Here is a 25,189-nt window from a genome sequence, read left to right on the forward strand (position 1 = left end):
GGCAGTAAGAAGGGGCTGGCTCGGGTGGGGGGGTGGAGCCAACCGCTGAAAGGAAGGAGCTAAGAGACGAGAGGGAGAAAAGCCTGCCCGAAGAGCAGGAAGGCGGCGGCGGAGCCAACGCTGCAGCTAGGCCCGAGAGAAGCTGGGACCTAAATTTGCAGCTGGTGCCTGCCAGCGCATGGGGGTGCGGCGCGAAGGACCCTGGAGCGCCGAAAACAAAAGCGACTGGGACCCTAATACCCCCAGAATCAAAGGAGGAAGACCCAATCACTGAACGTTGCAGCTAGACCCCAGAGAAGCTGGGACCTAGGCTACAGCTGATGCCTGCCCGAGTATGGGGAAGCGGCGTGGAAGCTCTAAAACGCCGAAGGTACGCCGGAATTAAGGGGAAAGACCCCTAAGGCCCTCTAGTAAAATAAAGGGAATCTTTTTTTTTTTAAGCTAAAATTCTCATCTTTCTTCTTATCCTCTTCACTAACACTTGGGGGGAAAAGGGAAAAGTACCTCGCCATCCAGGAAAATTCAGACGTCCGAAGAGCTTGCGATGTGGGATGCCCGCGTCTCCTCCAACCGACAGGCTCTGGTGGGCGAGTGGGTGGGAGACCGAAGCAGGACCGGGTCCAGATCACCTCAACACGCTTCTGTGTTAGGGGCTGGGGTCCTGTCGACTAGACATATGAGGATACGGGGTGGCAGTACACGTCGTACTCATAGTCTCTTTGTGGGAGTACAGGTGTGACTATCACACTGTATCCCTCCAGGTACCCGAAAAGAAACGGAGCACACTGAGGTAGAAATGGGTCTAGTGAAAGACCCGTGTCCACCTCCTACCGACACTAAGCTAAACTGATTATCCTAGTGCCAGTCGGTGGGGTGTACACTGCAGAGGAGGAGCTAACTTTTTTGTGCATAGTGTCAGCCTCCTACTGGCAGCAGCATACACCCATGGTTCCTGTGTCCCCCAATGAAGGGAAGGAGAAAACTTGTTTGATCTTCAAAAGGAATTGAGTACGGTAATAACAGAAGCAGGTATGGCGTCACGGAGTGGGAGGCGAGGTGGGGTGTTGACTATGATGATTGAAATGGTGCACCTCCTGGCCGAGCGATGTAAATGCAACTATCAGATATTGACAACAGTATTTCAGAAGCTGACGGTTAGAGGCAGATGATGGCTGAACAACAAGCAACACTGCAGGCTCTGCTTCTGAGCCTGCTTTAAAGACAGGGACCTGACATATGATGCGCTAGTAGATCATAAGTCGAAAAGGGGACTCGTCGCGATGATTTTATTACAGAAATCAGTGGAATAGTGGTGTATCAGCTGACTAGTGGAGGTGCCACGCTTCGCATATTGAAGACTTATCACAGAATAGGTCAATTTGCAAGTCCTGGACAACCTCTTTAACAGAACAGAAAAAGAAGCCTGTATCATTTTTCTGTATAGCTGAATCTTATTTTAAAGGTAAATCTGAGAAAGGAAAAAGACAAACAGTTCAGTAGCAAATTCATGTTATCGATTGGAGTCTAACAGTCCAATAGTTTGCGCCATGTCTCATCACTTATTTGTGCGCCGGAGGGGATTAATATTTAGCTCTTACACAATAACTTTGCATTTTCTTTTGCAGCCTCTACTTCACATTAAAGAAAATCCGTCTTCCGATTTATCCATACAAAATACTTACATTAGACCTGATGAGGCTGATGTTCTTACAGTGAAAAATCCATCTCAGAATTGCAGTCTAATTCTTTCTGACAGCTCCTCAGTGTCCCTCCTCCCTGCTGCTGAGATCTCACACTGCTCAGTACAAGCTGCAGCTGTCAGGCTGGAGACTGAATATACTTGGACTCACGAGCGCGCTTGCTCTGTAACTGGGCTCACAAAACGCTCATCCTAATATCAGGATTACACAGCCATTCTGTCATGATTTTGAAAGCAAGTACACCAGCGTTATAAGGCCTAAGAGGCCTACCCAATTCAGTATACAGTTTGTACTATAGAACCTCATGATAAATCCCTTTTACAGGAGATCTGTCATCAGGTTTTTGTTATCTCATTAGAGAGTAGCATAAGGTAGAAAAAGGGACCCCGATTCCAGCAATGTATCACTTACTTTACTGGGTGCAGCAGTTGTGAAGCAAAGAGAGTTTTCTCTGCTGTGGATGTAGAAGTGTTCAAAAAGTGAATCCCATCTACAGCGCTGATTAGCAGATTTCTATGTACATTGTATATTGACAGTAAGCTGCTAATCAGTGCTGGGAGCGGGGTTGGACCAAGAGGTATAATCTGCTGATAATACACTGATGGTGCTGAAACTGCAGCACAAAGCATAGTAAATGACACATTGCTGAATTCAGCGTCTCAGCTCCCACCTCATGGTGTTCTCAGATTAAGTTCAAAAATTTGATGACATATTCCTTTAAGTGCTGCTGCTTTACTTAAAAGTAGTAAACTGCTTATATTGCCTCAAAAACATACCCCTAAACCTGCAGCCTCTAAATCATAGGATCCTGCGCAGTGCTTACAAGTCTGACAGCTGCAGTGGTCGGTCTCCTAGGCAACGAACAATAAAACTAAAGAAAAATGTTAATATCTCAAGAAAGGCTGCAAATTTTAACAAGCAGTAAATTGCAGACCTGATTGTCTTTACAAGCACTATCCGGCAACAGCCAACTGTAAAGATGGGAATAACCCTTTAAAGTTGGCTGATTTTAGGTGGAGAAGGCGAACCATCAAAGATTTGGGGATGGAAGTGGAATGTCTGATCTTTTTTGTTTTCGCAGGAGACAAACCACCATCAGAGATGTCTGGCGGCTGCTTTCTCCATTAAAAGGGGGGTGAACATAGAGGGGTTTCCTATAATAATGGGCTGTCGTAACCTTCACATCTGTAGACGTCTCCACTTGTGCACTTTAAAGACTAAGCTGAGAGAGTCACGGGACAGGACTGTAACTCGCGCTACCTAGAAAAGGAAATGGGCATGACATTCAATTATTCTCCTGATTAAAGACATAACCATCACATAGGAGCAGACAGTGGAGGCTCTGTGGTGTAATGAGAACTTCATGGCGTCCAAAGTGGAAAACGAGGTTATGTTAATTCTTAGATCTGCAGGATTGGGGTCAGGACATGTGTTTACCATTTTTCCCCCCATCTTACAATGTGGAACTTTCATGGATGTCATCCCCACGGCTCCACTCACGCAGATGTCGAGATCTGGACCCAGAGACGATGGTGTGACCGCCACCTTGGTCCTGTGCAGTTAGGACGCAGCTACGAATAATGGGAATTGTACCGTAAAGACGATAAATTCCTGATCCTGTTACTCCTCATAAACTGCTGATCTGTCACTGGCCATGCTTTACACTGCAGCTGTTTTTTCTGATAGCAGGTATGTCAAGAACACACCTAACAGAAAATTAACTTATGGAGAGCAGATTTTGACAAAATATTTCTAAACAGATAGATCAACGGAATTGTTAATTACCACTTATTGGTTTGGTGGAATTCTACTTTTATAAGTAAAAAAAAAAAAAAATAGTATTGTCACTCAAAATACCTTATAATTGGAATTTCAGTGATTGGCGAGAGAATTAGAGGAAAAAATAAAATAAATGAAAATGTGACAAGTGCGGCTTTTGGTCATAGTAACCACCACCATGAGGGCACCCCGCTCTGTGGAGCACAACGTGGCTCTCGGTGTCATAGACGAGTCCTTACCTCCTGGATCAATGTGTTGTGTCGTAGTATTTTGCGGGCTTTCATGATACGGACTATAGCAGCTTGAAGATACATTTTTCGGTCTTCGTCTACAGCACTTCGGGTCTGTTCCACTTCCTATAGACACAAAGATGGGCAATTAGGCGGCACGTCATCCCTCTCACTACATTCACCGTCCAACTGTGACCCTGAAAACGATACGAAGTACAACCCACACCCTATTGGTGATACTTAACCCTTTATTTTTTTCCATAAGTTTGAGTTTAACACCAGATTGAATTCTGAGCGCAGATCTCACGAATCCACAGTGATGTGGCCACGATTCTGCCTCATTCAAAAAACGCCTTTCTGGGGCAAACCCAAGCAAAGCAGGCGCGGTGCAGCCACGAAGCGGGCAAAAAGACACGACAAACCTTCCACTGCTGCAGGGTTTTTTTGTGATTGTATAAAAAGCAAATCACTTGATTTTGCGGGGAACGACCATTCCAAACGCAAGTGTCGAACAAATGTTTATGGAGTAACTTGAAAACTTCAGCAGTATATGGCAGCATCATAGTCGCACCCAAACCATGACCCACCCGCTCTGTTTTTTCTAAAGCCCTCAATGGACTTGTAACAGCGACAGTCATTTCGCCTAACTTTATGATACACAGGAGCTCTCGCTTTGCCGAGCACTCCTATGTTCTCCATGAGAAAGCCACTGCCAGACATTTCTGGCGGTGGCTTATCTCAGGGAGGAGAAAAAGATTGTCAGTCCGAAACCGGATATGCCAGGTCCCGGTCTCCCGTGATATCATCTGTTCAGGGACCCCATACACATTAGACTGTAGGAAAACCAGTCACTATCAGTGGGTTCAGATGATGTTAGTAATAAGACTAAAAGCCTCGCAAACACCAAGCTGAAAACAATGCAAAAAAATCCAGGAAAAAAATCAAAGGTTAATAGATAAACTAGGTCAACAGACGGGCGCTCACTGCCCTCTAACCGAACTATGAATCCACATGCCGGCCATCAAACCCTGTGTCTGCACTCACTAAAAAGCTTTGAAGTGTAGTCGTATGAAATAGACTATCTGCCAAATATGTGATTACAATTATTCCAGAAAAATATCACAGGTTCATTTCTAAGACATTAAAGTAAATGATGCAGTAAAAGAATGGACAATGGACAGCAAGCCATTATATCAAATTCATTAATGTGGTATTTCCATCTCATATGTTCATGGTGAATCCATAAAATAGGTAAAAAATATAGAGTAGACACTAGTGATGAGCGAACGTGCTGGGATAAGGTGTTATCTCAGCATGCTCAGGTGCTAACCGAGTGTCTTTGGCGTGCTCGATTAATATGTTTGAGTCTTGCGGCTGTTCAGCAACCAGAATAAAAACCTTTTCCAATTTATAGTGTACAGCGGGGTGGGGTTGTGTACGGCACATAACAGGAGAACTGTAATTACAGTATATTAGGATCAGTATAACATGGATGCTTGTGTATTATAGTGCATCAGGTGGAGATGCAAGAGGCTAGAAGACATGGAGGTAAAACATACCACAGCAACTCAAGTGTGGTCTGTGTGTATGTAGAGAGATAATAAACCCTTTAGAAGCAGCTGTGCCCTCATCTGATAGATCAATCCTTTATAAGCAGCCATGTCCTTCTCTTGCAGATTTTATTGAAAACAACTTTTCTATTCAGCGGATAAGCAGTACAGCGCACTTTAATCCCCATTAGAACGATATGGCTCCATTCATTCCTTATGGGGCGGTCGAGCACTGCACTCTGCTTTTCCTAGCAGCCCTATGGTGATTGATCGGAGTGGTAGTCAGGCACCCAACCTGACAATTTATTTTGTAGAGGGGATAAAAGTGCCTCGTTGTGTCGAAATATTTCCCATTTTGTTATTCAGATGTCGTATTGGATCACCTTCCCCTCCCAAAAGGGAATCTCACCAGATTTGATGCTTATGCCGGTAACATGTAAATAAAACCTGCACCACTGTAATACTGAATGAAATCGTCTGATTTACCAAGTTCATGCTTTTGAGAAAAGTCTCATAATTTTGCATTCTCTTTGTGTTTTTTTTTTTCGGAAGTGATAATTCCCCTTTAAGATACACCATTATTCTTTGCAGATTTTCCAATCCAGCTCTACTCACAAGGTCAAGGAGGGGTGTACAATTAGATCAGCCTGCGTACCAAGGAAAGGAGAAGCGAGATCGCTGGCTCTCGTGTTGTTAAAACAGATTTTCTTTACTGACCACATGAAATCCTCATACAGGAAAACCAACAGAATGCAAGACTCCGGTATATGTATTTAACGCGCTCGATAAAGACAGGTTCTGATGGATTTGGAGTGCTGGCAATTCTGGTGCGATTGCCTTATTCAGATGTGAACATATAACGAGTTGTTTCCCAGTTAAATAAAAATGGATGTAATGTTTTCTATCGTCAGACGTAGAGACTGAAGTGTGATGACGGCGAGGCAGCCGCATGGGGTCATAGTGGATGCGGTACACCGCTAGTGGCGGACATCGCGCCTGATGATATATTATGTATACTCAGAAGAACGATCGGGTCAATTAAACATTTGTATTTAAAATTAAAGGGGTTACTTCGAAGAACCAAAAAACTTTATTCAGGATTTGAACAGGGAAGGAAAACGGCGATCGCAAGTAGAGAGGAGGCGCTGGGTCAAGACTAGGGACGCCGACTGGACCGGACCGAGCCATAGGTGGGTATAATACAAGCTATTTTTTTGCCTTGCAGAGCGGATTTGGGACATATACACAGCATTCTAGAATGCGGTATATGAGGGCATACAGGTGCTGGCCTTACTTTATTGGGGAAAAGCCTGGTGACAGGTTCCCTTTAAGCCACTGAATAATACCCAGCAATACTGCGGTGCATTATGCCTGTTACTGTGCTTGGGGCGCACCCCGCATGGCCTAAATGTGCAACAATATCCTGCAGAGCTTCTGGACTTTTCTACCATCGAGACCATCATTGACTGGCAATTGCAAAGGAAGCTGCCAGCAGTGGATCTTTTTGAGGATTTCCATGCCCAAGTGCATTTACACATTTATATTGTCAATGTAAGCACACTTACATCCACGTCTACATGGTCCATATCTATCCATCAGCGGTCCGTTGGTTTTGACAGGACAGAATTGTCCAGCAGGCCCATTAAAAAATAAATACCCCACCCCCCCATAACAATGATGGTAACATATCAATCTTCTGGTAAATATCGCTAGGCAATAGATACCGTTTTGGCACACAAATGTGAATTTCCACAAATTAGATTTGAACGAGAACTAGGTAACCCACTGGTAAAGAATTAAACTTACCTGTGGGGTATCCTTTTGCATTGGTGTAGTGATTTTAAATTTCGTCCTTTTACTGCTGAAATTCATATTTAATGAAAATATCGATTCGACGTCCACATCTTCCTGCAGTGGAATAAATAAAAAGAAAAAAAGATTCATGGATTTTTTATAGCCTGGAGTCATGTAACGGAGTCATGTATAGAACGACATCACAGCAGAGACCCGTAAGAAAGGAAACTAAATGTGTCACTTAGAGGGATAAATTAGAATCAATCATTACGATCATTACTTGCCCCGATGGCCAATCCTTCATCTCTACATGCGTCAGATTAGACCACAGCAAATCCAATAGAAAGTGGAGGATGAGCTGGCGTTCCTGTTTGTTTTCTTCCATCTCAACCATGGATTCCAAAATGTGTTTTCAGTTCAGGAAAGTAAAACAATAATGCAAACTGGCTGACCATCTAATGTGAATGGGGGTGTATGGACTTCCCTTTGAAGACAAATGTCAAGAGAAAAGAATTGGGTCCTGGATACTTGGACAAGGTAAAGGGGTTGTCCTGTTCGAAACATTATTGCTCCAGGGTCCAGCACCGCCTCCGATCCTCCACACTTTGTTAATTAGCTGCAGCATCATGTGTCTGATCTCACTTTGACAGCACTGCAGCCAATCACTGATCTCAGCGCTGCCGCCAATGTAGCTGGTCAGTCAAGAAAGACTGGAGCAGCGACGAGAAGCAACCCTGTACCCTGGTAAGGAGAGTATTAGCCCAGTTTGGTTTATTGCCCCCCGTGGAGTCTTTGGAGCATTAATCTTTACACCAGTAAAACCCCTTTAAGCAGATGGACATACATAGGTGCCCAGATGGGTTTTGGACTATGAATCAATTTGTTGACTACAATCTAATGCCCATGAGAACAATTAGAAATCTATCCCATCGGGAAAACATAGCGCTGTACGATCCTCGGGCTCCAGCTGATGATATGAGTGATCTTTCTCCTAAACTCGACTTGCGACATCATTAAACTCAGACCTTGTCAGAATCGTGGTTTAACATTTTCACATCCAGCAGAGATTTGATGGTCTTGGTCAGCTCCTTCTCATTCATCTGAGTGCTGTCTTGTAGCTCCTTATAGGTGACCGATTCGCTGTTGTTGAAGGCAAGCAGGACGGCCATTTGGTATGTAGTGACCATAGCCACGTATGGTTTAGACAAGTAGTTCATTTTCACTTCACCTGTACAGAAAGGGAAAAAAAAGTTGATTAAATGTACATTTAAATATATAAATTCATCTTTACGTAACGTGCACATGAGCCGCACTACCATTACAGAAAACGTGTAATAGAACATGCCATGATTCGTCTTGGTTGTATCTGACCCATCAAGTCAATAGTCACGAATTATACAAATGCACAATATTACGAACTCTTCACATAAACGCAACATGCAGCGATGCAAATACATATATTCCCCATTGCCAAGCCCCAGCTGCAGCACCACCTCCGACCATCTTACCTGTGCACAAGTAGTGCAGCCACGTCAGCTTCCTGCCGCTGAAGTGCTGGTTGTAAAATAATTCAAACTGGAGACAAAAGCGAAAAACACATAGATAGCATCAATCACAGAAAATTTAAAAAAATATATATAAATAGAAAATTGCTGACAAGATTGAGAGCAGGTGTGGGAGCCATCTGACTGTACCCTTATAGGAAATGTTGGGAGTGGGGAAGAAAAAGGAATCTCTCCGCTGAGCAGAGGGTGCATGATTATGGGGGAGTATGGGGTATGTAGGTAGTAAGGGATTGCTTGCTGTGGGAGCCATCACTGGGGGGGTCACCGATCATAGGAACAGGGGTCCCAAATGCTGTTTGAATGGAGCGTTGGTCACGCATGGCTGCTGTCACTCACAAACAGGCAATCCCTGCATGAGTTGAGGCTGTAGACCAGATATGAGACATGCAGCCGCGGGGACTCCAACATAGTATTCGAGCACGCCAAACATACTCTTAGCACCAGAGCATGCTCAGATAACACCTTATCCCAGCGCGCTCGCTAATCACTACTCCTGTGCTCTCTATGAGAGCGTGGCTGCCTGTCATCTCACAAAAGAACCGGCAGCCAGATATCGGACAGGCCAGATCCTTATCTCCCAGACATCAACCTAGTCTAATATGTACGGGGGGGGGTCTAGGGAGTTTCAGAGATAGCCGAGCGTCACACCAAGCTACTTCCTATCAGTCCCAGAGTCTTTGAATGGAGCGTCAGTGTGCCCACCAAACCACCACTCCATTCATACAAGAGGGACCCCCCCAACAATCAAAACCGATCCTCGAGGTGATCCTAAACATAACAAAACAGCAGAACTTCTAAAAGCTGGCACTTACCATCTGAACACTCTTTTCCAGTTCCTGAGGGATGGCAAATGTGGAGGATGGAGCCTGAGTCAGCGGCCATGCGCCAGCCTGAAATGAGTGTGCGCAGGAATTATACACTAAATTCCACTACGGTACAGGTGGGACACTGCCCCTGGCCTCATTCAGATGGTTTTTATTATACGTAAAATAAGACCATTTTCATCATTCTATCTGCCTATTCACCATCAGTGCTTTGTCTGTGATTTTCCTCCATGTCAAAAAACAAAAAGCAAAGCTTCGCCTAGCCATTACAATGTTTATAATGGATGATGTCAGGGTACTGTTACAGTCACCGAGCCATGGACTAATTTTGATCAGTGACTTGGACCACACACGGACAGATGGGCAGGGGTGCAACACCTGGCACCCCTGCCTTTCAGTTGTTTCCGGGGTCGGCTGAAGGGATGAGTTGTGGAGCTGAATAGGATTGGATCTCCTGTACCCCACTGCGGCTACTACAGAGTTGTCAGAACTGTTCAGCTCCACAACTGCTCACATCCGGCCACTACTGGCAACAGCTGAACGGCAGGGGTGCTGGGTACTGCAGCCCAAATGATCTGATATTGATCACCTATCCTAAAGATAAGCCATCAATCCATCAATAGAGAATAACTGGACAACCCCTTTTAAGAATCATGTGAACACGTCAGCTGCTCAGTAGTTGCAGTGATCACATGTTCGTCCGGACCGAGCCGCTAGTGCAGAACTGGTCTTTTTACATCCTGCTCCAGACCAACAGATGTGACAGCTGCAGCCAATCACTGGCCACAGCGGTAACAAGTGAGCAGGTAACTTGTTTGGCCAGGAACATTACTTGAATTGTTTAATTGTTCTGGCTCCAGAGGAAGGTCCGGAGTGTAATGCATTAGCGCTGTGCGAGCAATATAAATGCAATGTGTGAACCTGCACATACACATCAAACTAACAGGACAAATATGTACAGAAGCGATGATCGCTCGCTGCGTGCTGGGGAGGAAAGCTTCCGGCAGTTCTGCTGCAGATCCGATAGTGGAGCTTACAGGTGGTGACAGATTCGCATTGTGCGGCTGTCATTACCGGTGTGGATGAAGTCACCAGAGCTGTCAGACCGGTGCGGCCACCTATTTGCCAATCACCCAGGTTCAGCAGTACAAATACACAATCAGCCTGGGCTGTGCCGCCAGGACACAGATTATGTTATCAAGTTCACAAGTCAATTAACATTAAAAAAAGAAAACTGATAATAAATTGAGCTATAAAGAGCTCATGAGTCCAAGTACAATGAATCTTTTCCCACCCAGCCCAAGAACTGCAGCTTGTACGGAGCAGTGGGAGATCTCAGCAGCCGGAAGGAGGAGGGACACTGAGGAGCTGTCAATTAGGTTAGGTGGGCACAGACTGATTGTAAACTTTCAAAAATCGATTTAATGGCCAATCCTAGATGGAATATCAGAGGAAGTACACCAGTCTCATTAGGTCACTTCAAGTTAGGGTTTTGTAAAATCTCGTGACAGATCGGCTTTTAATTCTTATGTGAGGGAAATTACATTGTGAGTACTGATCTATAAAAAAAAAAAAAAAAAGAAAAAAGATATATATCAATTACTCCAATTAAGCCATTTAAACTCCAACTACGAAGACAAAAAGTAGTGACATCCATTTATGACACTTTTCCCCCTTCTTGTCATCCACCCACATGGTGTAGATCTTCTTTTCACCTTCAGCAGGAACACCAAGGTCAGATCTGTAGGTTAGACATGGTATAGGACACAACTGAAGGGACAACTCACCTGTAATACATAGATCTGAAAGCTGATGCCCAGATCGACCACGGTGTCTTGGTTTCTGATGAAGTTGTTAAACTTGTTATTTAGGTCGGCACTTACGCTCATGTCCGTGTACATTCGATGCAGCTTGCTGGTGAATTCATACCCGCACGCTTGCTGTAACAAAGTATGTAACACGGATTAGAACTCCTGACCAGGTGACAATTACTTTTCACGTCATCAAACCACTAAAAAGGTGAATACTCAAGTTTTAAAATGATCCACTAGCTGATAACTTCCCAATCGCTGGGTGGGGAGTAATCTCGGCTTCAGGAAAATGGCCGCCGCGATGTCCATCTGCGCACGCGCGGCATCCCGCGGCCATTTTCCTGAAGCCCCGGGAAGCAGGAGACTCCATCTGCGCACGCGCGGCCTCAGGAAGATGGCCACGCCCACCGAGAAACCGCTCTTTTTCTACAGCTGCGCAGTGCATTCGGCACTTGCGCATGCGAGAAGCACTACGCCACCAACGGGAACATAAGCAAGATCTGGGGGAAGAAACAGCGCTGTGACCACGCCCATCCGACCTGACCAGCCTGATTGACAGGCGAAAAAGGCCACTTTTGTAAGGTATTTCGGCAGCATAGGTAGGGAATCAGGGGACAAAAAATACCCTATTGTAAAGCACAGCTCAGGCCCTATTTAACGGTATTTTTATCTCCTACTGAAAAACCGGGGTGACAGGTTCCCTTTAAGTGTTCCCTTTAGTTTTTTGAGCAGTGTATATAATAACATTATAAATTACCCCATTATCCCTGCACTAAGTTTCAAGGCCCCCTGCTACCCAAGGATCAATAGTGCAAGCTTTGGATATAAAAAACAAACGTGCACAACTTTGGCTGTCTGTCCCTTTAATGCAAGTCTTCTAAAGCCGGCTTAGGTGTTCTTGTAGATGACCCCAGCTGCCTCTGCTCCCACTGCTACTATATGTACGGTATTCGCCCATTGATACACTACCCCAAACTAACGCTACACAGGAGATGGTCAGAGGTGCATCTGTGTGTACGGTATTCGCCCATAGATACACTACCCCAAACTAACGCTACACAGGAGATGGTCAGAGGTGCATCTGTGTGTACGGTATTCGCCCATTGCTACACTACCCCAAACTAACGCCACACAGGAGATGGTCAGAGGTGGATCTGTGTGTACGGTATTCGCCCATTGCTACACTACCCCAAACTAACGCTACACAGGAGATGGTCAGAGGTGCATCTGTGTGTACGGTATTCGCCCATTGCTACACTACCCCAAACTAACGCCACACAGGAGATGGTCAGAGGTGCATCTGTGTGTACGGTATTCGCCCATTGCTACACTACCCCAAACTAACGCCACACAGGAGATGGTCAGAGGTGCATCTGTGTGTACGGTATTCGCCCATTGCTACACTACCCCAAACTAACGCTACACAGGAGATGGTCAGAGGTGCATCTGTGTGTACGGTATTCGCCCATAGATACACTACCCCAAACTAACGCTACACAGGAGATGGTCAGAGGTGCATCTGTGTGTACGGTATTCGCCCATTGCTACACTACCCCAAACTAACGCCACACAGGAGATGGTCAGAGGTGCATCTGTGTGTACGGTATTCGCCCATTGCTACACTACCCCAAACTAACGCCACACAGGAGATGGTCAGAGGTGCATCTGTGTGTACGGTATTCGCCCATTGCTACACTACCCCAAACTAACGCCACACAGGAGATGGTCAGAGGTGCATCTGTGTGTACGGTATTCGCCCATTGCTACACTACCCCAAACTAACGCTACACAGGAGATGGTCAGAGGTGCATCTGTGTGTACGGTATTCGCCCATTGCTACACTACCCCAAACTAACGCTACACAGGAGATGGTCAGAGGTGCATCTGTGTGTACGGTATTCGCCCATTGATACACAACCCCAAACTAACGCCACACAGGAGATGGTCAGAGGTGCATCTGTGTGTACGGTATTCGCCCATTGCTACACTACCCCAAACTAACGCTACACAGGAGATGGTCAGAGGTGGATCTGTGTACAACTCTGAAGGAAATTAGCACCAAGGATTCTCATGAAGCAATCAGTGGATTCAACAGTCGCTTGTTATGTACTCAAATGGGACACCCTAAAAAAAACTGTTTACAGCGCCCATCCTATGTTTTACAGTACTTTTCTAAATAAGCAGTTCAGGCCATTTAAAAGACAACCACTACCTGTGTGAAAGACTCAAGATCACTGTAAACTTCCCATCCTTGAATGTCTTTGTCTTTAAGGGTCTAAAACTCTGGTCTGAATAATTTACTAATTTGAGTTTTTAATTCATACAGTAAAAGGAATCTGTCACCAGCCTGATATAGGGGCAGAGACTCTGATTCCAGCGACGTGTCACTTACTAGGCTGCTTGCTGCAGTTCTGATGAAAGTTTTCTCTGCGGCAGATCTCCCAGTTCTCTGATTGCAGAGCTCTGTATATCCCCGCCCTCCCCACAAATTGGCCGCTTTCTGTGTACACTGTGCATATGCAGAAATCTGACAATTAATGGTGGGGATGGGGTTATACAGAGCCTATGAATATGGAGGATTACATGGGAACAGGTTTACTAATCCTGTAGCGATATGCTCCTGCCGATAAAACAGTGATTCTATCAAAACTACAGCAAACAGCCCAGTAAATGACATCTCTGGAATCAGGGTCTCTGCATCTCCGGTATGCTGCTCTCAGATTAGGTGTTAAAGTCCTGCTGACAGATTCCGTTTAAAGGGTTACTCCAATCACAGACACTTATTACATATCCACATAATATGCCATAAATGTCAGATAGATGTAGGTCCCAGTTGTGCAGCACAGACGGCCATACACATGCGGCGTGGTCTAGTCGCATCTCAGATATTACCAAAGCACATTTGCTTGACTGATTTATTAAGTCCCATAGAAGTAAATGCAATACTCCATCCTTATGTGCGTCCACCTCTCCACTCACGGCAGAGCAAGACAGGGCACCCTTCTCAAGGAGGAGGTGGGATCCAGATCTGTCAGACTTAGGTTTTCGACTTTGAAATGCTGTTTGACTAATGAAATGAAATCTAACATTACCTTTAATTTATTGATCATGGTTTCTTCGGAGTCCATGGACATTGACAGGCCGTGAATCAGTCGCTTTGCCAGCATTCTAGCATAGAACTAAGCAGTAAGAGACACAAACACATATTACACCACGCAGGAAGAAGCAAATCATCGAGTGAATGGATGAGATTACACACATCTTCGTATCTAGACTGAAAATGTTCTGATCCTTAGGGTATGTTTCCACGTTCAGGAAACGCTGCGTTTTTGACGCAGCGTTGAGCCGCAGCGTCAAAAACGCAGCGTCCAGACGTTACAGCACAGTGGAGGGGATTTCATGAAATCCCGTCTCCACTATGCAGTAAAAAACGCATGCGGTATACCTGCGAAAACGCACATGCGGAGCGTCTTTTAAGAACGCAGCATGTCCTTACATTGCAGAAAAAACGCAAGGACAACGCAGGTGACCTGCCAGTGACCTCAGGTGCAGATTTGTTCAGGATTTTACCTGCATAAAATCCTGACCAAATCCTGAACGTGGACACATACCCTTACAATGTCTATCAGCGGAAGAACTGGAATTCCAGAGGATGTGTCCATTGTGTAACCAGGGTGCGGTGACCCAAGCACACAAGACAGCCGACAGCTCAGCCATCATATGGATAACGCCATCAGCCCCCCTCCCCAGCTCTGTTAATTCCAAGCAGAGTTGATTCAAACGTCAATTTTGAGACTTTTCAAAGCTAAAGCTTTAATTGGCTCCAAACTCTGAAAACCATTGACTCCTTAATAAATAATCTTTATTTTTGTGAGCCACAGGAGAATTGACTTAAACAGATCCCATATATAAAGAATCGGGCACTTTTCTTTATTTCTTGTTTGTGCTCCACTGAATTGTGGTCTTTGGCTGTGTTACGCTTTTCTGCGAATATTGATAACATTGGGCAAAATTTTAACAGTTTCCGGTGGATACTCGTATTTGGCGTTTCCTGCCCAGTTTTATTAAACCTCTGATAACCCATTTAAGCAAAGAATCTCTCTAACTTCAGCCCCAAAACATATAAGTTGGAGAGGAAATCTTAAAGTGTAACCGTTGTTTTAACTTTTATTCTACAGTCATGGCCAAAAGTGTAGGCACCCTTAAAAGTTTTCTAGAAAATTAAGTTTTTCTTCAAGAAAATTATTGCAATTGCACATTTTGTTATACACATTTACTTCCTTTGTATGTATTGGAACGACACAAAAAAAAAAAAAAAAAAAGCGAAAAAAGAAAATTGGACGTAATTTCAGACTGAACTACAAAAATGGGCCAGACGAAACTGTTGGCACCTTTCCAAAATTGTGGGTAAACAACTTTATTTCAAGCATGTGATACTCATTCAAACTCACCCATGGCAAGTAACAGGAGTGGGCAATATGAAAATCACACCTGAAACCAGATAAAAAGGGAGAAGTTGACTTGCTCCGTGCATTGTGTCAGATTGCCATACTAAGCATGAAGAACAGTAAGAAGAGAAGAGAACTGTCTGAGGACTTGAGATCCTAAACTGTTGATATTTTTCAACAATCACAAGGTTACAAGTCCATCTCCAGAGATCTTGATGTTCCTTTGTCCATGGTGTGCAACATAATCAAGAAGTTTACAACCCATGGCACTGCAGCTAATCTCCCTGAACGTGGACGGCAGAGAAAAATTGATGAAAGGTCACAATGAAGGATAGTCTGGATGGTGGATAAGCAGCCCCAATCAAATATCAAAGAAATTCAAGATGTCCTGTAGGCTCAGCGTGTACCAGGGTTCTGAGCAAACTATCCATCAAGATTTGAATGAAAGGAAACACTATGGCAGAAGACTCGGAAGGACATATATAAAAGCTAGACTGCAGTTTGCCAGTATGTACTTTAGTAAGCCAATATCCTTCTGGGGAAAGCGTCTTATGGATAGATGAGACCAAGATAGAGCTTTTTGGTAAAGCACATCATTCTACTCTTAACGGAAAACTGAATGAGGCCTACAAAGAACAGAACAGTACCTACAGTCAAATATGGTGGAGATTCAAAGATGTTTCGTGGTTGTTTTGCTGCCTCTGGCACTGGGTCCCTTGACTGTGTTTAAGGCATCATGAAATCTGAGGATTATCAAAGCATTTTGGGTCGTAATGTAATGCGCAGTGTTCGAAAGCTGGGCTTTCGTCCTAGATTCAAGCAGTACAATGACCCTAAACATAAGTCAAGAAGCATCCAGAAATGGATGGAAACAAAGCACTGGAGAGTTCTGTAGTGGCAGCAATGAGTCTGGATCTAAATCCCATTGAACACCTGTGGAGAGATCTTAATTGATGTTGGGGGAAGGCACCTTCAAATATGAGAGCCCTGGAGCAATTTGCAAAAGACGAGTGCTCCAAAATTCCAGTTGAGAGGTGTAAAGAAGCTTGTTGATGGTTATAGGAAGCGATTGATCGCAGTTATTTATTTCTAAGGGGGTGCAACCAAATATTAAGTTGAGAATGCAACAATTTTGTCCGGCCCATTTTTGGGGGTTTTGTGTGAAATTATGTCCAAGTTGACTTTTATTCTCTGTTTTTTTTGTTGTTCTAATACACAAAATGAAACTAGCATGTGTATAAGAAAATATGTGCAAGGTACAGACAAGACGGCTGTATATCTTGCGTAAAGATTGGCGGTCTGCACTCCTGACCTAAGCGTGACAGTGTGTTGTATTTCTTTGCAGCTGTCAAGCTCAGATCAGAGCAGACAGCCAGTCAGTCAGTCAGTCAGTCAGCCAGCCAGTCCGAAAACTGCGATGAGATCCTCGCGCGAGTTATATGGCCATCTGTCTGCGCCCTAACTGCAATAACTTTCTGGGAGAAATACTTCATTTTCTGAAACAATTTTTAAGAGTGCCAACCCTTTTGGCCATGGCTGTATAAATCATTAGTATGCATGAAAATATGAACTTTGCAATATATCTTATCAGAAAAAAAAAATCAATATATCGGTCACCATGTTTTTGTTCCCCCGGGCAAAGGATAAAGTAGGGAGAGAGACCCAGATTCTGCGGTGTTTCACTTTTATTATTTCTTATTATTCACTTGATAGGTTTCTTGCTGTTGATGTAATGAAATCACTGTTATCTGCTGCAGCTCTACTAGTGCTCTCCGTGATGAAGTCCTCCTATAGAGTCCTTATTATTTATGACCTCTGACTCTACTCGCCTGATGGGCAGCTTTCTGCCTATGCAGAGTGCACATAGAAAGCTGTCAATCAACGATGTAGGTGCAAGACTAGCAAAGCTTCAGCATATAATACAGTGCTATTAGAAGAACTACAATCAAGGAGTCCAGTAAGTGATCCAGCGCTGGAATCAGGGTCCCTGCTAGTGAAGAAGTGTTACGCTGATGTAGCACATACCTTCTGGAAAACGTCTTTATCATCTATGTACTTGAAGACGGTAATGAAACTTGTTAGCTTGTCTTCCACCTCATTCTCAGTCATACCTTTGGCTGATTTCTTCAGCATGTTATCACAGTATTTGGCCAGCTGCGTGGATTATGGAGACATGGAGGACACAAGGCATTAGTCTGCAGATGACAGCTGCTTGCATTACAGAGAAAAAAAAAATCATTTATTTTACTTTATTGTTTTCTGTTCCCCATTTGGGGTCACATTCATATAGAACATAAGAAATCGCTCTCCTTATGCCCCAACGACCTTTCATGAGGTCTTGTCTTTAACCCCCCAAGGACCAGGCCATTTTCTGTTTTTGTGCTTTAACCCCTTCCTGACATGGCGATTTTCTGTTCTGCTTTTTTTTTCCCTCGCCTTGTTCCAAGAGCTATATAACATTTTTATGCTTCCATCAATAAAGCCAAATGAGGGCTTGTTTTTTGGTGGATGAGTTGTGATTGACACCATTCACTGTTATAAATAACAATAATAATCTTTATTTTTATATAGCGCTAACATATTCCGCAGCGCTTTACAGTTTTGCACACATTATCATCACTGTCCCCGATGGGGGCTCACAATCTAGATTCCCTATCAGTATGTCTTTGGAATGTGGGAGGAAACCGGAGTGCCCGGAGGAAACCCACGCAAACACGGAGAGAACATACAAACTCTTTGCAGATGTTGTCCTGGGTGGGATTCGAACCCAGGACCCCAGCGCTGCAAGGCTGCTGTGCTAACCACTGCGCCACCGTGCTGTTCCACATACTGTACTGAAAAAACAGGAAAAAAAATCCAAGTGCGTTGAAATTGCAAAAAAAAAAAAAAAAAAAGTACAATTCCATAATAGATTTTTCTTTTTGGCGTTTTATTTAGCATGTTCACTATAAGGTAAATCTGAGCTGGTAATACGATTCCCCAGGTCAGCAAGAGAGTGCAGATACCAAACATGTATAGTTTTTTTTTTTAATTGGGTGGTGAAAAAAATGTCTGAAATTTGTATTATATGAAAAATTAAAAAAAATTGCTTTTGTCACCATTTTCCAAGACCTGTAATGTTTTCACTTTTTTGGGATCTGGGTCTGTGTGAGACTTATTTTTTGCACCCTGGAGTATCGCTTTTATGGATACCATTTTGGGGGAGATACAATGTCTTGATTGCCTCTTATTGCAATGTTATGACATTTACCAATCAATATACTTTAGATTGTGATAGTTCGGACTTTTACGAACGCAGCGATACCAACTATGTGCAGTATTTTAATTGTTGGTGATATTGAACTTGTACGTTTTTTAAAACTTTTTTTTTTAATAACTTTTTACTGTATAGTCCCCTTTGGGGACTTGAAGCTGCAAATGTCTGTTCACTTGCGTCATACATATCACTACATCAGCACTGGTGAAAAAAATGCAATTCCACCATAGTCTTTTCAGTTCATTGTGCTGTAATTACCTGGGCAGAATGAGTCTCCAGATCAGTATAATAGTGATACAATTTTCCTGAGGTTTTTTTTAGGGGGGAGGGGGTTGGAAGTGGTTAAAAATTGAACATAGAAAAAGACAGACAAAAAAATAGTAAAAAAAAAAAAAAATCATCTCTGCCATTTTCTGAGACTTGTGTGCTTTGTTTTAAAATTAACTTTAAGCTTTGGGCTTCAAACGAGTACCAAGATGGCAACAACAGGCAGCTATTCTAACACATTACCACCAATTATGGGGGGTCCACTACCTACAAAACACTTAAGTGTCATAGTCGGCACAGGTTGTTTAAAGTGAAGCTTCACTTTAAGGGCTCCTTCACACCACCGTATTGTTGGACCGAACGCTGTCCATAAAAAAAACAAACAAAAAAAACCCCAAAAAAACAAAAAGAACAGCACTCGGACCAATGTTATTCAATGGGGTGTGCAGAGGAGCGATTTTTTTTTTTTTTCAAGCACTGAATCTGCGTGTAAAAAAAAAATAAAAAATGTTGCAGTGTGCACTAGTTTGTTCCATAAATCAGATGACACTCACCCATTTAGGTCTAGGTGTGTACATAAAAAAAAAATATATAAAAATCAGACGCCACAGTATGGCATTCATTTTTTACAGATATAGTGGGGCAAAAAAGTATTTAGTCAGTCAGCGATAGTGCAAGTTCCACCACTTAAAAAGATGAGAGGCGTCTGTAATTTACATCATAGGTAGACCTCAACTATGGGAGACAAACTGAGAAAAAAAAATCCAGAAAATCACATTGTCTGTTTTTTTAACATTTCATTTGCATATTATAGTGGAAAATAAGTATTTGGTCAGAAACAAAATTTCATCTCAATACTTTGTAATATATCCTTTGTTGGCAATGACAGAGGTCAAACGTTTTCTGTAAGTCTTCACAAGGTTGCCACACACTGTTGTTGGTATGTTGGCCCATTCCTCCATGCAGATCTCCTCTAGAGCAGTGATGTTTTTGGCTTTTCGCTTGGCAACACGGACTTTCAACTCCCCCCAAAGGTTTTCTATAGGGTTGAGATCTGGAGACTGGCTAGGCCACTCCAGGACCTTGAAATGCTTCTTACGAAGCCACTCCTTCGTTGCCCTGGCGGTGCGCTTTGGATCATTGTCATGTTGAAAGACCCAGCCACGTTTCATCTTCAATGCCCTTGCTGATGGAAGGAGGTTTGCTCTCAAAATCTCACGATACATGGCCCCATTCATTCTTTCATGTACCCGGATCAGTCGTCCTGGCCCCTTTGCAGAGAAACAGCCCCAAAGCATGATGTTTCCACCACCATGCTTTACAGTAGGTATGGTGTTTGATGGATGCAACTCAGTATTCTTTTTCCTCCAAACACCACAAGTTGTGTTTCTATCAAACAGTTCCAGTTTGGTTTCATCAGACCATAGGACATTCTCCCAAAACTCCTCTGGATCATCCAAATGCTCTCTAGCAAACTTCAGACGGGCCCGGACATGTACTGGCTTAAGCAGTGGGACACGTCTGGCACTGCAGGATCTGAGTCCATGGTGGCGTAGTGTGTTACTTATGGTAGGCCTTGTTACATTGGTCCCAGCTCTCTGCAGTTCATTCACTAGGTCCCCCCGCGTGGTTCTGGGATTTTTGCTCACCGTTCTTGTGATCATTCTGACCCCACGGGGTGGGATTTTGCGTGGAGCCCCAGATCGAGGGAGATTATCAGTGGTCTTGTATGTCTTCCATTTTCTAATTATTGCTCCCACTGTTGATTTCTTCACTCCAAGCTGGTTGGCTATTGCAGATTCAGTCTTCCCAGCCTGGTGCAGGGCTACAATTTTGTTTCTGGTGTCCTTTGACAGCTCTTTGGTCTTCACCATAGTGGAGTTTGGAGTCAGACTGTTTGAGGGTGTGCACAGGTGTCTTTTTATACTGATAAGTTTAAACAGGTGCCATTACTACAGGTAATGAGTGGAGGGAAGAGGAGACTCTTAAAGAAGAAGTTACAGGTCTGTGAGAGCCAGAAATCTTGATTGTTTGTTTCTGACCAAATACTTATTTTCCATCATAATATGCAAATAAAATGTTAAAAAAACAGACAATGTGATTTTCTGGATTTTTTTTTCTCAGTTTGTCTCCCATAGTTGAGGTCTACCTATGATGTAAATTACAGACGCCTCTCATCTTTTTAAGTGGTGGAACTTGCACTATTGCTGACTGACTAAATACTTTTTTGCCCCACTGTACATTGCAGTTCTTTAACATAGGAAACGGTAAATGGTCGTGTAAATGATTAATTGCCACTGCTGTAAAAAAGAGGGATTTTTGGTTCTTACCGTAAAATCTCTTTCTTGGAGCCTTCATTGGGGGACACAGGGAACCATTGGTGTACGCTGCTGTCACTAGGAGGCTGACACTATGCAAATAAAAAAGGATAACTCCTTCGGGCAGTATACACCCTCCGACAGGCACCAGGCAACTCAGTTGGTGCAGAAGCAGTAGTAGGAACAAGAATAAACAAACTCCACCTATGTACCAACCCTCAACAATGGCACGTTGGCCAATACGGTACAATATAAAGGGAGGGAGCTGTGTCCCCCAATGAAGGCTCCAAGAATAGGGATTTTTGTGTACTCACCGTAAAATCCTTTTCTCCGAGCCATTCATTGGGGGACACAGACCATGGGTGTATGCTGCTGCCACCAGGAGGCTGACACTAAGTAATACAAAGAAAGTTAGCTCCTCCCCTGCAGTATACACCCTCCTGCTGGCCCCCAGCTAACCAGTTCGGTGCAAAAGCAGTAGGAGATCAATAGCAACATATAAACGTATAGCATGTAACATTATAAATGAGAGTATAACATATCAAAAGATAAAACAAAGCATAAGCTAATAACAGGGTGGGAGCTGTGTCCCCCAATGAATGGCTCGGAGAAAAGGATTTTACGGTGAGTACACAAAAATCCCTATTTCTCCTTCGCCTCATTGGGGGACACAGACCATGGGACGTCCCAAAGCAGTCCCTGGGTGGGGACAACATCAGATCAGGCCGTGTAACCGCTACTTACAAGTGCGCCACCGCGGCCTGCAAGGTCCGCCTGCCCCGACTCACATCTGTAGAAGTATGTGAATAAAAGTGCTTCAAGAATGTATGCGGACTGGAGGAGTTCGCAAGCTTGCGGTCGTGCTTGCCGAAGTCTGGAACCTAGAGCCCTCAGACAGGGAAATAGGCTGAAATCTAGCTCGGAAGGACTCCTGGATGGAGAAAACAATCCACCAGGCTAACCTGGCCGAAGAAACGGCTAGACCCTTCCTGCGACCATCAGGAAGCCTACTTACCATCGAGAAAGCCAAGTAAAGCGTCCAACCCTTGGCAGGACGCCATTCTCGATACGTACCCACTCGAAGTACACACTTCTTCCAGATTATGGAGGATCTCTTCCGAGGTGTGTGGAGCGGAGTCGAAAGAAATGAGAGAACGATTCCCCTGCCACAGTGGGAATACAATACCACCTTGGCAATGAGGGAAGGGGATGACCTGAGGGCAACCCTGCCTTGAGGTAATAAGGAAAAAAGACAAAGAACAGAACGTCGAGTTCCGAAGACTCATCAGTAGGACAAGAACGCAGAGAAAGAAGGGAAGAGACCTTCCCTGATAGTGAAGGCTGTCCGGATCCAAAAAAGAAGTCCACTGTAAGATGCCCAGGAACGTTAGGGTCCCACGGATCTAACGGTACGCGGAAGAACTACAGGTTAAAGCTCCCTGCGAGAAAGTCCATCTTTCCAGTTTTGTCGCAATAAGACGGAAAACTAGAAGAACAGTAAGCGAGCAAACCCTGACATGGTCAGTGCGGTTCTCCCGGGATCCCTGGAGCCCTTCCTGCTTCCGAAAAAGATCTCAGAAGTAGAAGAAGAGGAGATATAGAAATTGGTACCGTGGAAGAACAGAGCATGCACTGCGATGGTCTTGGAAGTCAAGGCCAAACCATGAATCGGAGTACATTGGCGTTCAGCTTGGACGCCATCTGACCTACATCTGGAGTAGTCCAGTGAAGGCAGATCCGATGGAAGACTTCCGAGTGAAGTTCCCACTCACTAGAGGAGAAAACCCTGACGGCTGAATATGTCTGCCGCCCAGAGCTCTACTCCAGGGATAAGTACTGTTGAGATCCCTGAATGAAAGATCTCGGCTCATCAGTAGAGAGAGAGATACCTGGGCCATGGCGCTTGACTGTGGGTACTTGCTAGATGGTTAACGAGTGGCACAGCCGTGGCGATATCCAACTGAAGACCCGCCTAAAGTAAGTGGGCCTGCTGTAGGATTAGACGTACCGTTCAGAACTCCAGAGAAATGATCGGGAGAAGAAGACTGGCCTTGGATTTCCCCCAATGGCCATTGGATCAGGAGAAGGCTCTGGGAGAGGAAGGAGCTCAGAGAATACTCTTTGAAAGCCTGATAGATTTGCAGAAAACAAGCGCAGCGAAGGAAACTGCTTCCATTGTTGTCCAATTCCTCAGAACCCTCCTAGCGAACTAAATGAACCGAGGGAATGAGAGAACAAGTGCGCAAGCTCTCTGGAGAAGAGCCACGACCTTGACTCGAGAGAGAATAATCATCCTGCATGAGCAGGATCATCCTCAAAGAGGATCTGCTGAACTGGGAAAGAGGAAAAGAAACTTGTCTAAGTTCAGCTGCCAGCCCAGAGAAAGGGTATTGCAAGAGATATAGACGACTCAGCGTAGTCCTAGAAGAGCAGCTACAAAGTCGACCAAATAGAGCAGGACGACCATGCTTCTAGGGTGCAAGAAGCACACGACAACCAACATGACCCTTGCGACCATTCTGGTGTGGTAGCCAGGCCGGAAGACAAGAACGAGACTAGAAAATGCTGTTCGCAAATGGAAAGGTGAAGAGATTGTTGTAGCGGGAAGAAATAGGCATGTGAGGGTAAGAATCCCGAATGTCTAAGGATGCCAGAAAAGTCCACCTCTTTCTGATGAAGTAATAACTGAGCGGAGGAACTCCATAAGAAAAAAGGAGGACCTTGACCAAGGTTGTTAGATTCCCTCCATTTAGGAACCAAGATCCCTTAGATCTAGGCTATCCTGGACAATGCTTCCACTGCTGGTTGGGTCTGTAGAGGAGATACGATCCCTTGCTAGTCTCCCGCTCAGAAAAATAGATTGGCCGGCTATATTGTTGAAGACGAAGTAGTTAAGGTCTCTGACCAGGAGACCATTGGTCAAGCAACCCATGTGGCGGCTAAGGGAGGGAAAAGCGCTGAACCCGAAACCACAAGACGGAACGAACTAGGTTTGCTATCCGACCGTCTGTGGTATCTTAAATGATGATACATCAGGCAGGGATACTGGTAGGTATACCACAAGAAACTCTACCCGGATAAACTGCCAAGAGGTAGAATGCGGGACTGCGACCAGCAGGTCTCTAGCCATCGTCGTGCAGAGTAGAAAAATTAGGAACCCTCAATCCACCGTCCTCTTAACAGGGACGCGGAGAGGAATCGTGCGCTTTCTTGCATCATCCGCTAAATAGTGATGATAGAAAAGGGGGGGGTGCTTGGACACCAAAAATGTGTGCCTCCGTACATCCTCAGAGTAGAAGTCCCCGAGTGGACCGGGCAGGTTGTCTGGCGTTAGGCCTGAATGCAGAAGAGGATACACGGAGGCGACAATCCATATGCTCGTCTGTTGAAGGTGTGGGCGGAAATCGGAGCCCCTTAAAGGACCCGTCGCCATAAAAAACCGACCCGGAATGGCATCCAACTTAGAGGTTTCTGTCCAGTGCATCGCCCGTCAACCTGTTGATGATATAAAGAGAGAGAGTCCCTCTTTCTCAGAAGCTCTGGCAAATCAAGGCAATATCCGATCCATATTCAGCATTGTTCTCAACAAAACATGGGGGAGAGATCAGGAAAAGAAAACTTGCATTTTCTAGAACCTGTACGTTACT

The 25,189-nt window shown here is 44.4% G+C and overlaps 1 protein-coding gene across 1 annotated transcript in view; it reads right to left on the minus strand.

Moving 5' to 3' along the window:
* CUL2 (cullin 2) overlaps nucleotides 1–25,189 on the minus strand; it is a 95,340-nt gene that overhangs the window by 12,063 nt on the left and 58,088 nt on the right. The window contains exons 13-20 of the mRNA XM_069729686.1: nucleotides 17,727–17,855; nucleotides 14,346–14,432; nucleotides 11,230–11,382; nucleotides 9,431–9,508; nucleotides 8,562–8,628; nucleotides 8,079–8,281; nucleotides 7,066–7,167; nucleotides 3,719–3,835 (exon numbers count right to left, since the gene is read on the minus strand). Of these exons, the coding sequence (XP_069585787.1) occupies nucleotides 3,719–3,835; nucleotides 7,066–7,167; nucleotides 8,079–8,281; nucleotides 8,562–8,628; nucleotides 9,431–9,508; nucleotides 11,230–11,382; nucleotides 14,346–14,432; nucleotides 17,727–17,855 (936 nt within the window). The remainder of the gene's footprint in view (nucleotides 1–3,718; nucleotides 3,836–7,065; nucleotides 7,168–8,078; nucleotides 8,282–8,561; nucleotides 8,629–9,430; nucleotides 9,509–11,229; nucleotides 11,383–14,345; nucleotides 14,433–17,726; nucleotides 17,856–25,189) is intronic.

Source organism: Ranitomeya imitator, chromosome 6 (assembly GCF_032444005.1).
Source record: "Ranitomeya imitator isolate aRanImi1 chromosome 6, aRanImi1.pri, whole genome shotgun sequence".
In the NCBI taxonomy this organism is placed as follows: Eukaryota; Metazoa; Chordata; class Amphibia; order Anura; family Dendrobatidae; genus Ranitomeya; species Ranitomeya imitator.